Here is a 14,091-nt window from a genome sequence, read left to right on the forward strand (position 1 = left end):
GAGGATATATATGGAAGGGAAACGAAGACTCACCTTCCCATCAGAAAATGAGGCAGCCCCATCAAAAAACACCCCAAGGCCATAACTGCACAACCCACTCCAATCAGGCGTGGTCTATGACATTTTGCTCCTAGGTAACTCACAAAGGCAATCAACAGTAAGTTGCCTGCAGACAGAAATAATACAGAGTATGAACATGTTTTAAGAGACAAGACTCGGAGATGTGATATCATCCCCTCAATCTTGTGCCTTCCCTCTCTGAAAATCTGTTACTTTCCATCAATGTTGTATGCAGCTAATTGGCACCATGAGCAACTGACTGTATTTCTCTTGGGGTTGAAGCAGCCATGAAATTAAACACAGTGTTTGGGAGAAAATAAAACTGATGAATAGCCAGCTACAGCAAAGTTATAATTCTTTCCTATGACAATTGCCTATCTTTTTTCATTTTCCATTACTCTGTGCTGCCTGAACTTCCACTCCAAGATTACAGCACACATGTATTAAGCGTAAAACCTTTCGAAATTGCCAATCAGCCAAGGCCTTCCATCCACTTCATGAGGATAAACTAGCACCAAATGCACAGTGACAGAATCTACAATTTAGAGACAGTCTCTTTATATTTGACAGTGTTATCGAAGTGGACTTGCTCTAAGAGCTACTGTGGTGTAGTGGTTATGAGCGGTGGTCTGTTACTTGAAGAACTGGGTTAGATTCCCTACTTTTCCATAAGAAGCCGGCTAGGTGATCTTGGCCAGTCGCAGTTTTTGTAAAGGGAATTGGTCTGTAGTTTTAATAAATAGAGTTTTATAAAGTGGCAGCTTCTTTCATTGAGCCAAACCTCTGAAGTTGTCAGCCTGCAAACAGACAAGATGGACAGTTGCTGCTGCCCGATCATTCATGATTGTGTCTCCCAAATAGTAGCATTGTCTGCCAAAATGAAGTCAGGAAAGCTCTGCCGCTTCTTTCTTCAACCCCCCCCCCCCTTCTTAAACTGAGGTCTTGAACAGTAAAATCATAAAACTCAAACAAGACCCATACGTAAAAACAACTTCAGTCGACTACTTTGCGGCCTTTAAAAAACAAGTAACAAAATAAGTACATTGAGGTCGTTTCCGCATGGTCAAAATATCCTGGGTTGAGCAACAAAAATATTCCTGTGCAGCAGAGATGTTCACACGGTTCTCAGTACTAAAGTGAGTTTGCCCCCATGATATTTCCCTCTTCCCAGGATGTTCAAAAACCACCAAACTGGTGGTTCTTTTCAAAAATCCTGGGGTGAGCCTGCTACCATGCGAACAACAATTAGGAGCAGAACTAGTTCATTTTTCCCACCCAGCCGCCTGATCTCCCTGCCTGATGTTCAATCAAACTGCCACTCAAAAACAACAGCCAATCAGAGCGCAGGACACAGGGAGTGTTCAGATATGCTTGCAATGTAAATACAGAAGTCCTGGGCTTATGTGTGTGGGGGTATTCCCGCTTAGGCTTCACTCAACCCCTTTACAGAAACAGTCAGCCATGCGAACAGAAAAACCAGGGTTAAACAGACCAGGATTGTAAGGAACCCATGCTATACAGGTATAATTCTACCTGTATAGAACAACCACAAGGTCAGAATCCTCTGAGAAAAACTGAACCTTTTGCTCTAAAGTTGCTCAAGAAAACATGGCCTACTTATTAAAACATGGGCACAATCCATTTTATCCTAAGTTGGGACACATAAGAGCACTGCAAAAGACAATGTACAATGGAGACAACCGACTCAAGGGGGCAGGGATATAGCTGATCTGTAAAAGGGATCCTTAACAAATAACCCAGCAAAGCTATTGAAAAGGGGCAATTAAATTTTGAGTGCATAAAAGGCTCTGACACTTCAGTCATTCCACTGAATGTGTGAAACAGAATTGTTCAGGAGAGCATTTTGTAAAAAGGGAAGACGGTATCTGTGGAAGTGTTTTGGAAATGTCCGTTGACAATGCGCATTATACAAATTTTGTTGCTTTGTTTTCTAATTTTGTAGTTCAGCTTTATTATATTGTTTATTGTAAGACTGCAAACCACCCCGTAAATGTAATCTCCCTAGTAAAGGTCATGATGTGATGTCACTCCATGGGTCAGTAATGACCCAATGCTTGGACAGGGGACTGCTTTTACCTTTTTACGTCTGTGTTGCATTATTCTCCAAATACGCAAAACTGATATATTGCACAATTTGCTGAACTACCTTATAGTGTCAGGTTTTGTGTCCTTTAATTTTGCAACCCAATGTACTCCAGATGTTATGGACTACAATTCCCATCAGCCCCTTCCAGCATGGCCAATTGGCCACGCTGGCAGGGGCTGATGGGAATTGTAGTCCATAACATCTGGAATGCCAAAGGTTCGCCACCACTAGTATAGTGGCTTTGGTGTATGTAGTTGTTTGATCCTCGTGAAGTACCAAGTGAAGAAAGCAGAGTATAAATGATGTAAACAAAGCAATTCCCTGGACAGGTATCTAGAAACTCTAAGGTGGAGTTTTGAATTGCATGTTTCAAACTTATCAAATGGTTGAATTCAGAGTAAATTTTCCATCAGTGAGTGGAACTTTCCTGCTTCCCCTTCCCAGTGCGGACCAAATGCTGTTTTTAGGGCCAAGGGAACCCTGAGGAATGACATCAGAAGGGATATGAAGCTGGAAGGGGAAATCAGCAGAAACTGCCAAGGTAGCTTAGATCCAGCCCAAGAGTAACAACCTGCATACCCATCTCAAAGCTTCCACTGATAACGCCAACCAGTGAGGTGGGGATGTTGAACCGCCGTTCGATCTGCGTGAGCATGCTGTTCACATAAGCCCCAGACATGGTCTTGCTCATATACGCAAAAAACAGCGCCAGTAGAAACACCTAAAAGAAATAAAGAAAACCCGTTCAATAAACAACAGGAGATTGCTAAACAGTATTAAAGCAAGGCAGTGGTGTCAACAATATGCGGATGACACCTGGCTGTATATATTGATGGAAAGCCATCTCAGATACTCTGGCCTGGAGGCTGTGATGAGATCGTTAAAGCAGAGTCATCTGAAATTGCACCCATAAAAATGGAAGTCCTGTGGCTGCGTTGGGAAGGTCCACAGCTCTCAATCTTTGGTGAGTTCAGCTTATGTAACCTCTATCTGTGGGTTTTGTGGGGCAGAACTTGGAAGGAGTTGCAAAGAACTAAATTTAAAACAAAATGGTTTACGTTCTTAACAAATAACACTTTTAACATTAACATTTACAATTTACAGTCCTTTTAGGTTGCATTTCGAGTCTTTATATTTACAGTCTACTGATAATGCCAAGTCAAATTCTTCTTTGCTGGTGGTTGGCTTATGAAGACTTCAGAGGCTTGATGAACGGGATTCAAGATGATGAAGGTCCCCCAAAAAACTCCCATCAACTACATACATAGCAAGCCCTGAAACAATAAATTCTAACATTTACAATACAACAAAAATAAACAACTCCTTTCCCACTGGTTCCCAACAACTTTGCAGTTACCTTAAACAAGGTGTTAAGAGCTTATAAAGAATTACATCAAGGTCCCAGCCTGGTAGCCTTGCTTCCTCCAACTTCATGAGTTTTTGCTGCCTCCTGCTGCTTTGAGTCTCCACTCCTTTCTGGGTCAACCCATTCTGAACACAGGGGTTACTCTTACACCAGCTTCCTCCATCGTGAGTTTGGGAGTGACCTTGGATGCTTCACTTTCCTTGGAGATGAAGGCACAAATACAGCCAGGATGGCATTTTTCCATTTCTTCCAAGTCAGGCAGCTGTTGCCTTACCTGTTCTGCCCTGATCTAGCCACAGTGATCCATGCAATGGTCCCCTTCAGTCTAGACTGGATTACTGTTACTCATTCTACTCAGGGCTACCCTTGATGTTGCTCTGGAAGCTACAAGTTGAGTGCAGTAGGACAGGTCCTTACAGGGACCCCATGAGCAGCACATATTCAACTGGTGCTCCCCCTGCTGTCCTGGCTCCAGATTGGGCACAGGATCAAGTTCAAGGTCTTGGTACTGACCTTTAAAGCCCTAAACCACAGGTGTCAAACTCGCGGCCCTCCAGATGTTATGGACTACAGTTCCCATCATCCCCTGCCAGCATGATGCTGGCAGGGGATAATGGGAACTGTAGTCCATAACATCTGGAGGGGCGCAAGTTTGACACCTATGCCCTAAACAGTCTGGGACCATCATTTCTCCAGGATCGGTTCTCCCAATACACCCTTCAAAGAGCACTGCGCTCTGCTGGTGCCAACTTAATGGTGGTCTCTACATTGTAGCCAGCTGTCCTCCAAAAGAGTAGGAGCTTTTCAGCCCTGGCCCTGGTCCAGTGGAACTCTCTGTTCTGTCAGACCTATGGTTGAGAGCACTAATGGTTTCACATCAACCCACCTCCTCTCCTGGATGTGTCTTGTGTTGTATCCCCTGTTGATACCTGCTATGTCACTTGTGGGTTTATTCTTACCCATAAGCGGAATGTACAAACCATTTTTAAGCAGCCTGAGATAGTTTAACTGCTCTGGATTTCAATTATTAATGTGTCATAAGATATTGTGTCTGATTGATTTTAATGATTTGTGTATTTGGTTCTCAGCGACCCTAAGCTCGATCTTGGTTGGGGGAGTTCAGTATGAACATTGAATAAAACAAATAAACCAGCAAATAAATACTGTGCTGTATGCTTCAGTTTTTAGTAGGGTTAGGATTTTCAGGAGACCAAAATCAAAGCAGGTTTCAAAATCCCACTGGTCAGTATGTTCATCGACGTATTGCAAAACGATCCCAGTTTGTTAGAACCACAGCTATGCTGTTTGCACCCTCACACTATCACTGTTCAAGTGATTTGTGCCTTTGGCATGCCAGGGCACAACGAAGGATAGGGCAAAGTTGCCTAGTGAATGCCACTGACAACAGAGCCACAAAGGCAAAAAGATTTATGTGAATTGGTACTGGCTGATCAAGAAGAATGCTGTGGCTACACTCTAGTGCAGGAGCGAAAGCAAATCAGAAGAGTGGACTTTGGACCAATTTCTCACACTTCTCACGGCTAGGAGGCTCTAACCAAGTTCATCCTACCTATCTCGGCTGAACAGGGCTGGAGTGGAACATAGAGGAAGAAAATGTATGAATGTTGCAGCTTGGCCTACAACACCTGATGAAACAGAGAGGTTGTAGCGGGTTTTAGTGTAAGGTGACCAGATTTTCACCTTTTTGATGCGGGATGCGCGCACGCCCCCACACGCGGCCACAGGAGCTCACTGCCTTTTGGGGCGCTCCCCGGTTTCCCGCCCTGTGACAGGGTGGGAAAAGGGGAGCGCCCCAGAAGGCAGTGCGGCAGCCTTCCAAAAATCGGGAGAATTAAAAACCCCGCGGGACGCGGGACAAATTGCTCAAAAGCGGGACGTCTGGTCACCTTATTTTAGTGTATAGGTTAAAGCAGGAGTCCCCAGTAGCTTCGGGTGAGCCAGCAATAGCAGAGCTGTAAGGGTAGGTGGTCTTTCCTCTCTCCCTGTAAATAGCTCCATTTAATGTACAGCCCCACCACTTCAGGCCCAACACTTCAACAGGAAAGAGATTTGTCTGCACATGCACGGACAACTCTGTTTTTTACTTTTTAAAAACTTTTAAAAACTTATTTTATTTTTCGAATTTAGGTATCCGCAGATAGGAAACACATGCGGGAATTAGATGTATAGATATATAGTAAAAACAATGCATAACAACTTGGATGTAGAACTATAGTAACACCAGATTATAAAACCAAATTTGATTAAGCTACTGTCATAGCGGACTCCATAGCCAGTTCAAACAGAGCAAACAAAAGCAGTCTTCTTCAATTTCGCACCTCAGTGTTCTAGAAAACAATGCAAGAAAAGAAGGAAAACCATGGTTACCAATGGTCACTATGGGTGAGAGGGGGGGGGGTTGAGTACTAAGCCAGTTGTCACAAACTAATAGAAGGAAGAGGCAGTAGTGGGATCCAAAATTTTTAGTAACAGGTTCCCATGGTGGTGGGATTCAAACAGTGGCATAGCGCCAATGGGGCTGGGCGGGGCATGACGGGTGTGTGGCCGGGCATTATGGGGGTAGGGCATTAATAATTTCTCTGTTACTGTAAAAAACTCTTACTGTAAAAAAAGTTCCTAATTTCCAGCTAGTATCTTTCTGTCCATAATTTAAACTCATTAGAGCAAGTCCGATAGTCAACTGCCAACAGAAACAACTGCTTCTCCCCTAATTGACTGCCTGTCAAATACTTAATACTTTCAAATACTTAATTTTGTTTCTAGAAATCAAAAGAAGGATACTTTCCTTAAACAAGGAACTTGACCATATTTCTAAAACATGTTTTTAAAACAGCCCAACAGGGAGAATTATCCCGGTTTCTACCTTCGCTAACCAGCCACATAGGAAACAACAGGACTTTATGATTTTTGGACCTAATGGAATTTCTAACGGAAAAGCAGACCCAATGAGTAACCCCCTCTCGGCACACACAAATAATTAGTAACCCACTCTCGGGAACTGGTGAGAACCTGCTGGATCCCACCTCTGGGAAGAGGTCTGTCTATCTATGGAGTGCTCATGGTCACCACGTTGGGGATCACTGGTTAGACAGTTCCCGTGTGCACACTGTGAAACAGAATGCTGTTGACTGTTTCATTTCAAACCATCTAGCTTTGCTGTTAAAAAAAATCTGCTGAAAACTCTTACGGCACATGTCCCCACCCTTAACTGGGCAAAATTCACTGGCTGGTTCACAATCTTTATGTTTGTGTGTGTGTGTGTGTGTGTGTGTGTGTGTGTGTTTTCCTTCCTCCATGTTCTCCCAGAATGGCTTCATTGTTACTCTTGTTTAATAGGAAAATTGGCCTGGATGTACTATGCTGAACACTTCCAATAGTATTGTTTATAATTAAATTATTTATATTCTAGGGTTATGATCAGTTACAAAGAGAAAAAAGAAAGATTTACAATTTCATTATGTGTACACGATTATATGTAATTTACAGAATACAATAAAATATGTTTTTTTTTAAAAAAAAGCTGTTCACACTGATTCAACAACTCTCTGTCTTTCAGCCAGCCAATCACAAGCCTCACAGGACATTTGCTCACAGTTGACAATTCTGGTTTGGGATATTTCAGGATGATTGGGGGTGGAGCCTGGGAAGTACAGGGTTTGGGGAAAAGAAAGAACTCAGTGGTATAATGCCATACGGTCCACTTTCAAAAGTAGCCATTTTCTCCCGGGGAGCTGATCTTTGTAGTCCAGAAATCAACTGTTATTTCAATCGTTATCCAGTTCCAGGGGAGGGCAGCATAAAAATAGAATAAAATAAAAATAAAAATTATCCCCACATGGAAGCACCAGTAACAATACCCCCCCCCCCCCAGTTGGCGGTAAAAGACAAGAAAACCTCTGAGTCGGTTCATATTTCCAGCATTAGTAATACGAGCTCCTATTTGAACATAAGCATCCAATAGACAATTCTGGAGAAAAACAGGTGTCCTGTTTCCATCCATTGGCAGGAGTACCTGTTTTCTCCAAAATGATCTTTTATAGCTGATTCTGTGCATGTTTCTTGAATAAGTCTTTAGTAGTTTTTTTGTAATTGACCAGGAAATTAAGTTTTTTGTAACTGACCAGAGAATTAAAATGATGATTGCAGTACCTTAAACTTGGACATACAAAAGATATCCGCTAGCTTCCTCGTGCCTTTCATTTTGCTCTTTGATTGGGCCATGGAGTCGTCCTTGTGGTTGCCGGTATTTGTCCCACTGGCCTTTTAAAAGAAGACAACATGCATGTTGAGAATATTGAAACTAACCTTGAAAATTGCTGTTCAGGTCTTAAGCTCTTTTGTGAATGTTTGTGCGCTTATTTGATAAAATATGGAAAACAAACACAACCAATTTGGAATCTGCACAGCAACAGTGTCCAGGTTCAAATCACTAAATTTTGTTTGGCTTCCTGTGTATTGTGATACCACACACTCAGTGGTGGGAGTCAGCAGGTTTGCACCACTTCGGCAGAACTGGTTGTTAAAATGGTGCTTCTAAACAACCAGTTGTTAAATTATTTGAATCCCACGACTGCACACACTCCAACTGTTTGATCCATAGGTGTCAAACTCGTGACCCTCCAGATGTTATGGACTACAGTTCCCATCATCCCCTGCCAGCATGATGCTGGCAGGGGAAGATGGGAACTGTAGTCCATAACATCTGGAGGGCCACGAGTTTGACACCTGTGGTTTGATCGGTCTGGCAGGTGTTTGTCTGTGATGAACTGGGAAATATAATCCAACCTGTAATTTATTCCCACAATTAGGATTAAATTCTCAAGGCTTATACCTCTCCCTACCTTGCTGAAGAAAGAGACAACATGTGCACACTGTATGGATATATTAAATATTTCACTTGAAGAGAGCATGCAGAGGTGCAAGCATGGAGGAGAAGTTGACCTATGGCTACCAATTTTGATCCTCCTTGATCTGAGATGGCAAATGCCTTTGCAGACCAAGTGATTGGGAGCGGCAGCAGCAGAAGGCCATTGCTTTCACATCCTGCATGTGAGCTCCCAACGGCCACTGCGACTAGCAGAGTGCTGGACGAGAGGGACTCTGGTCTGATCCAGCAGGCTCTTTCTTATGTCCTTAAGCATGAGTCCTCTGTACTTTCCTGCTGCTATTGAAAGAGACAGGGCTTCACTTGTAAATAGAGACAACAGTTTTATGTATTTTGCTATGTCTATCCCACCTTCTCCCAATCCCAGTGGGGACCCAAAGGAGCTTACATCATTCTTCTCCACTTCCTGTTTATTTTACTTGTTTGCAACATTCGTATCCTGGCTTTCTGCCCTTATAAGGGCCACCAAGGCAGCTAACAGTTTAAAAAAATACATCATAAAAATCACATTATAATACCACTAACATCCACTCCCCTTCCAAACACACATCATTATAGGAGTGTACAGTCTGGCTGCGTGCACCCTAAGGAATCCTTGTATTTCATAAGTCCTGCTTCCCCATGCACCTGCACACCAAGATGGCAGACATTTTGCTAGTGAGTTAAAAAGTGCCCTCAAATCGACATTCTGGGCTAGAGCCCATATAAAAATCCCCGCAGAGGCGTCTATAAACAGAAGTCTGACTTCTTTCCTTCTTTCGAAACAGAAACGTCCCCCAAAATGCAGTTCCTGAGATTGCAAAGACCATTCTAGATGTTGCTAGGCAGCCACAATATTGCCAGCATTGAAAACTTGGTTTCTTTTAGTAAAAGACAGGAAGGAGGGCCCTTTCCAAGGCCTTGTAGTGAAGACTTACTGGAGTCAGGCCCAGCAAAAACCAATGGGTGAAATTGCTGCCATGCAACTTGCGTTTGGGACTCTTTAGTTTGGAGAGGAGGCGTCTGAGGGGGGATATGATTGAAGTCTATAAAATTATGCATGGGGTAGAAAATATTGACAGAGAGCAATTTTTCTCTCTTTCTCACAATACTAGAACCAGGGGGCATTCATTGAAAATGCTGGGGGGAAGAATTAGGACTAATAAAAGGAAACACTTCTTCACGCAACGTGTGATTGGTGTTTGGAATATGCTGCCACAGGAGGAATTGGTGATTCGTTGACGCACTAACCTGGATAGCTTTAAAAGGGGCTTGGACAGATTTATGGAGGAGAAGTCAATCTATGGCTACCAATCTTGATCCTCTTTGATCTGAGATTGCAAATGTCTTAGCAGACCAGGTGCTCGGGAGCAACAGCGGCAGAAGGCCATTGCTTTCACCTCCTGCATGTGAGCTCCCAAAAGTACCTGGTGGGCCACTGCGAGTAGCAGAGAGCTGGACTAGATGGACTCTGGTCTGATCCAGCTGGCTTGTTCTTATGTTCTTATGTTCTTATGCATGACTCGCCCAGATAAGGCAGTGGATATCAAATGACTTGATGTCACACGACTGGCCCGTGCTCAGCAGAACCCTCTGCGTACCTTGGGTCATTTCGCCAGGCCCACAATGCCTACCAAACAACTCACCTGAGCAAACTGCTACTACACAGTGTTTGCTACTTGGCCAGGCTTTTGCCAGAGAGAAGCTGCCAGGGGGAAGAAAGGAGGGAAAGTTGAGAGCCTGTACGGTACAGTGGTTAGAAGGTCAGACGAGAATTGGAGGGACCCAGGTTTAAGTTCCCACTCTGCCATGGAAGCTTGCTGAACCAGTCAGGCCCTTTCCGCACGGGCCATAAACACGGTATAGTGACAGGATATAACCCATTGTGGGCGGGAACTTCACATGGTTCCCACCCCTGCATCGAGCCTGCCCCGATTTTTCCGCTCCAGCCTGGCGTAAACGAGAAACATGTTATCAGTTATTCTTTTTTAAAAGGCCGGGTTGGAGCCGTCTCCAAGTGAACGGCCCCGTGTGGGAGGAGGCGGGTTACTCAACCGTTCCTTATTTGTTTTGCCCTCCCTGCCTACAGAGATGTCTGTATAGCTGCGGGGGTCGTCCGTGGCCGGCTGCGTTGCTGTGCAGCTGGGAGAGGCAGGTACAGTAACAACAGACGAGCCTCTGTGCAAAGGCGCATCAGCCAGCTGCATTGGCTCCGGGCCTGCCCACCCAGAACTGTGTGAAGGGCCCAGGGTTGCACTGGGCTCCTGTACCCCTGGCTGCACACTGCATTTCTTGCCCTGTGCAGAAAGGGCCTCAGTCTATCTACCTCAAAGGGTTGTTGTGAAGAAAAAAAATGGAAGAGAGAGCTATGATGTAAACTGTTTTGGCCCTCCACTGAGGAGTAAGGTGGGGTATTAAAAAGGATTAAATAAATAATAAGTGAAGCTGAAGACCTGGGGGAAGCAGATAAAAGAGAAGGAATTGGGGGAAAGGAACAGGAAATGAGAGCTGCCAGCAGGAAAGGAAATAGGTGGGGAAGGGGTTCCCTGCTTGCTAAAATATAGTAAACACACATACTGAGAATTCTTTCCCAGCCAACTCTATATTAATAGCATCTGGATCCCCCCCCCCCCCCTTAAAAGTAGTGCTTATGCAATGTTGCCTTTCCCCACAGAGCAATCTGATAAACAAAGCTGCATTTGTAATCCTCAGACTTGGCTACCATTTCGTCATTTGATCTTCCAGTTCAAGTTAAAAACCGCAATCCACAATCAACATCAATATCATGTCATCGATCAGAACCAGGTAGCCACTGACATCTACTGAAATCTGAAACATCCCGGCTTTCTTTAAAGGTAAGTTTCTAACTCACAGAGCAGGAAGATACATATGGAACTGCAACAATTCTGCATACCCCATTGAAACATTCAGCATTTTTGTTATTTCCCCTTCACAACAGGACATATTTTTCCTACCATCCTCTTTGCTGCAATGCCTACCACTCCCACCTTTCTATCCATACCTTGGTGATCCCCTTAAAGGGAAATGAATTGGCCCTTCTCCTCACATCTAACACATCCTGGGATTTCCTCTGGAATAAAGGCACAACATTCCAGTAGTGGAGAGCTTTCAACGGAGAGGCAAAGCAGGGCAAAGTAGGACTGGGGGGAAAGGAACAGTCTTGAATGTACTATTTTGTAAGAGGCACGTGGAACTTTTTTTTCCCTATTTGTAAGCAACTTGCTGAGCCAGAGAAAAGGAGAGGAACTTGGCCAAACAAAACCAGAGTCAACAAACCGCCCCGCCCCTCCAGCGGACCCTTTTTCTAGTTCTATTTTACAATCATCCAAACAACCGACTGAGTAAAATGCTATGTGGCGGGATCACCCACCTTGACGCCATCGCTCACGGCAGCTACAGTCTCCATCTCGGACCCAGATCAGACAATACACTACCTGTCCGTATTTGTGGCTCTCTCTTTTCTTTTCTGGCTGAATCTGTGAAAGACTGGGTCTCTAATTCCCCAAGCAATGTTAATCCTTGTAGGTCTTTGATTACCTTGATTTTGGGCCAGTCCACAGGCAGTTAACTCCTAATAGGACCCAAGTTGTCTCCAGCCGTGATGGACGACAGTTCCTATGGCTGCTGACAGGACTTTCAGAGTCCAGTACATTATTTCACAAAGCCCCAAAGTCCAGAGGCACTGTAGGGAGGAACAGAATTTATTCCAACATGATATGCTTGTTAGTCCAAAGGTCTTTTTGAGCCTTTGGGCACCTTTGGAAATCTGAAACAGCATGTGGAATGCCCACCCCACCTCTTTGGATACACACCTTGACAAGGTGAGGGGGTTTGTGTGTGCCAGCAAGCTGGGATCAATACTGTGAGGAGTCTAGACCAGTGGTGGCGAACCTATGGCACGGGTGCCAGAGGTGGCACTCAGAGCCCTCTCTGTGGGCACGCGCAGAGTGCCCCTCCCACATCTAAGCTGGCCTGGGCCGCTGGGCTCAATTATTAGCATTAAACCTAAGACCTAGTTTTGAGGAAGCAGTGTAGTGAAGTTAAACCCCACTGATTTTCATGTGAAGAACTACAGCACGATCCTTTACCTGGGAGTAAGCTCGGTTGCTGGCAATGGGCCTTGCTTCTTAGTAGCAGAGAGCTGGACTAGTTGGACTCTGGTCTGATCCAGCTGGCTTGTTCTTATGTTCTCATGAGTAAATCCTCCTAGGGCCGTGATTCACCCGTTGGAAGAGTTGCACGGTTGCTTCAAAGCAAAGCCACCGACTACCACCAAGCTTACTCCCGAGAAACGCACGCCTCGGAGCCAACCATTTTTTCTAAACTAAAGCCTCAGCATTCAGGTAAATGGCTGTGGTGGCACTTTGAGATAAATAAGTGGGTTTGGGGTTGCAATTTGGGCACTCGCTCTTGAAAAGGTTTGCCACCACTGGTCTAGACTCTGTGAGGAGTCTAGATTCCTAGCTGTGAGCAGTCTAGTTTCCTAGCAGAGTCACTCAAGGCGGGATGGTCACAGCTGAGACACCAGACTAAGATGCATCCACCTTCTTGGGGGAGCAACGGCCACACCAATAGAAGAGAACAGACAGTTCCAATGATGACAGGGATGGAGGGATCCTTTACGGTAGCTGCTGTGCAGCAGCTGTAGCAGAAGGTAACACTGGTGAAGGATCTTCCATTGGCAAGAGCGGTGCCACTCCAGCTGACTCTGGTTAGCACAGAGCAGAAGAAAGCAACAGTAAACCACTTCTGACCAACCTTTACCTCAAAAACCCTGTCATGTGATAATCCAATATGAAATGACACAGCTTGAAGGACGTGCAGTGCTTGACGTGAATGGATAGAAAAGGAAAGTCAAAAGCTGTTCAGTGCTTATAATAGGAACATGGAATGTAAGAAGCGTTAACAAAGAAGGCCCCTGCCTGGTGGAATAAGCACCTGTGTGAGATAAGGGCCCTGTGGAATCTGAATGAATTCCACAGGGCCTGTAAGACTGAGCTATTCCGCCAGGCTTTTTCAGAAGGGCAGCGGATGAGGGGTTAGCCCTTGACGACGGCGGCGACGGCAGCCTGGCGGCGGCGGCGAGCGAAGAGCGAAGAAGAAGAAGAAGAAGAAGAAGAAGAAGAAGAAGAAGAAGAAGAAGAAGAAGAAGAAGAAGAAGAAGAAGAAGAAGAAGAAGAAGAAGAAGAAGAAGAAGAAGAAGAAGAAGAAGAAGAGTTTGGATTTATATCCTCCCTTTCTGTCCTGTAGGAGACTCAAAGGGGCTGACAATCTCCTTTCCCTTCTCCCCTCACAACAAACACCCTGTGATGTAGGTGGGGCTGAGAGAGCTCCAAAGAACTGTGACTAGCTCAAGGTCACCCAGCTGGCATGTGTGGGAGTGCACAGACTAATCTGAATTCCCCAGATAAGCCTCCACAGCTCAAGTGGCAGAGCGGGGAATCAAACCCGGTTCCTCCAGATTAGAATGCACCTGCTCTTAACCATTATGCCACTGCTGTTCCTATCACCTATCAAATTCTGGCTCCCGTGGAATAATGAGTTTTAGTCACCATCTTTTATTCTTGTTCTATCCTGTTGTTGGTATTTTATTGTATTTTTATTGTATTCTATTTAATTATTTATCACTTTTTTAAAAATTGTAGTGCTTGA

General features: G+C 44.6%; 1 protein-coding gene across 1 annotated transcript in view; it reads right to left on the minus strand.

Moving 5' to 3' along the window:
- Window positions 1–11,840, minus strand: part of LOC125435316 (solute carrier organic anion transporter family member 1A2-like) — a 75,293-nt gene extending 63,453 nt beyond the window's left edge. Inside the window, exons 1-4 of the mRNA XM_048501505.1 lie at window positions 11,810–11,840; window positions 7,704–7,814; window positions 2,747–2,888; window positions 34–166 (exon numbers count right to left, since the gene is read on the minus strand). Of these exons, the coding sequence (XP_048357462.1) occupies window positions 34–166; window positions 2,747–2,888; window positions 7,704–7,775 (347 nt within the window). The 5' untranslated portion in view covers window positions 7,776–7,814; window positions 11,810–11,840. The remainder of the gene's footprint in view (window positions 1–33; window positions 167–2,746; window positions 2,889–7,703; window positions 7,815–11,809) is intronic.
- Between the last annotated feature and the right edge of the window lie 2,251 nt (window positions 11,841–14,091).

Source organism: Sphaerodactylus townsendi, linkage group LG06 (genome assembly GCF_021028975.2).
Source record: "Sphaerodactylus townsendi isolate TG3544 linkage group LG06, MPM_Stown_v2.3, whole genome shotgun sequence".
Taxonomy (NCBI): domain Eukaryota; kingdom Metazoa; phylum Chordata; class Lepidosauria; order Squamata; family Sphaerodactylidae; genus Sphaerodactylus; species Sphaerodactylus townsendi.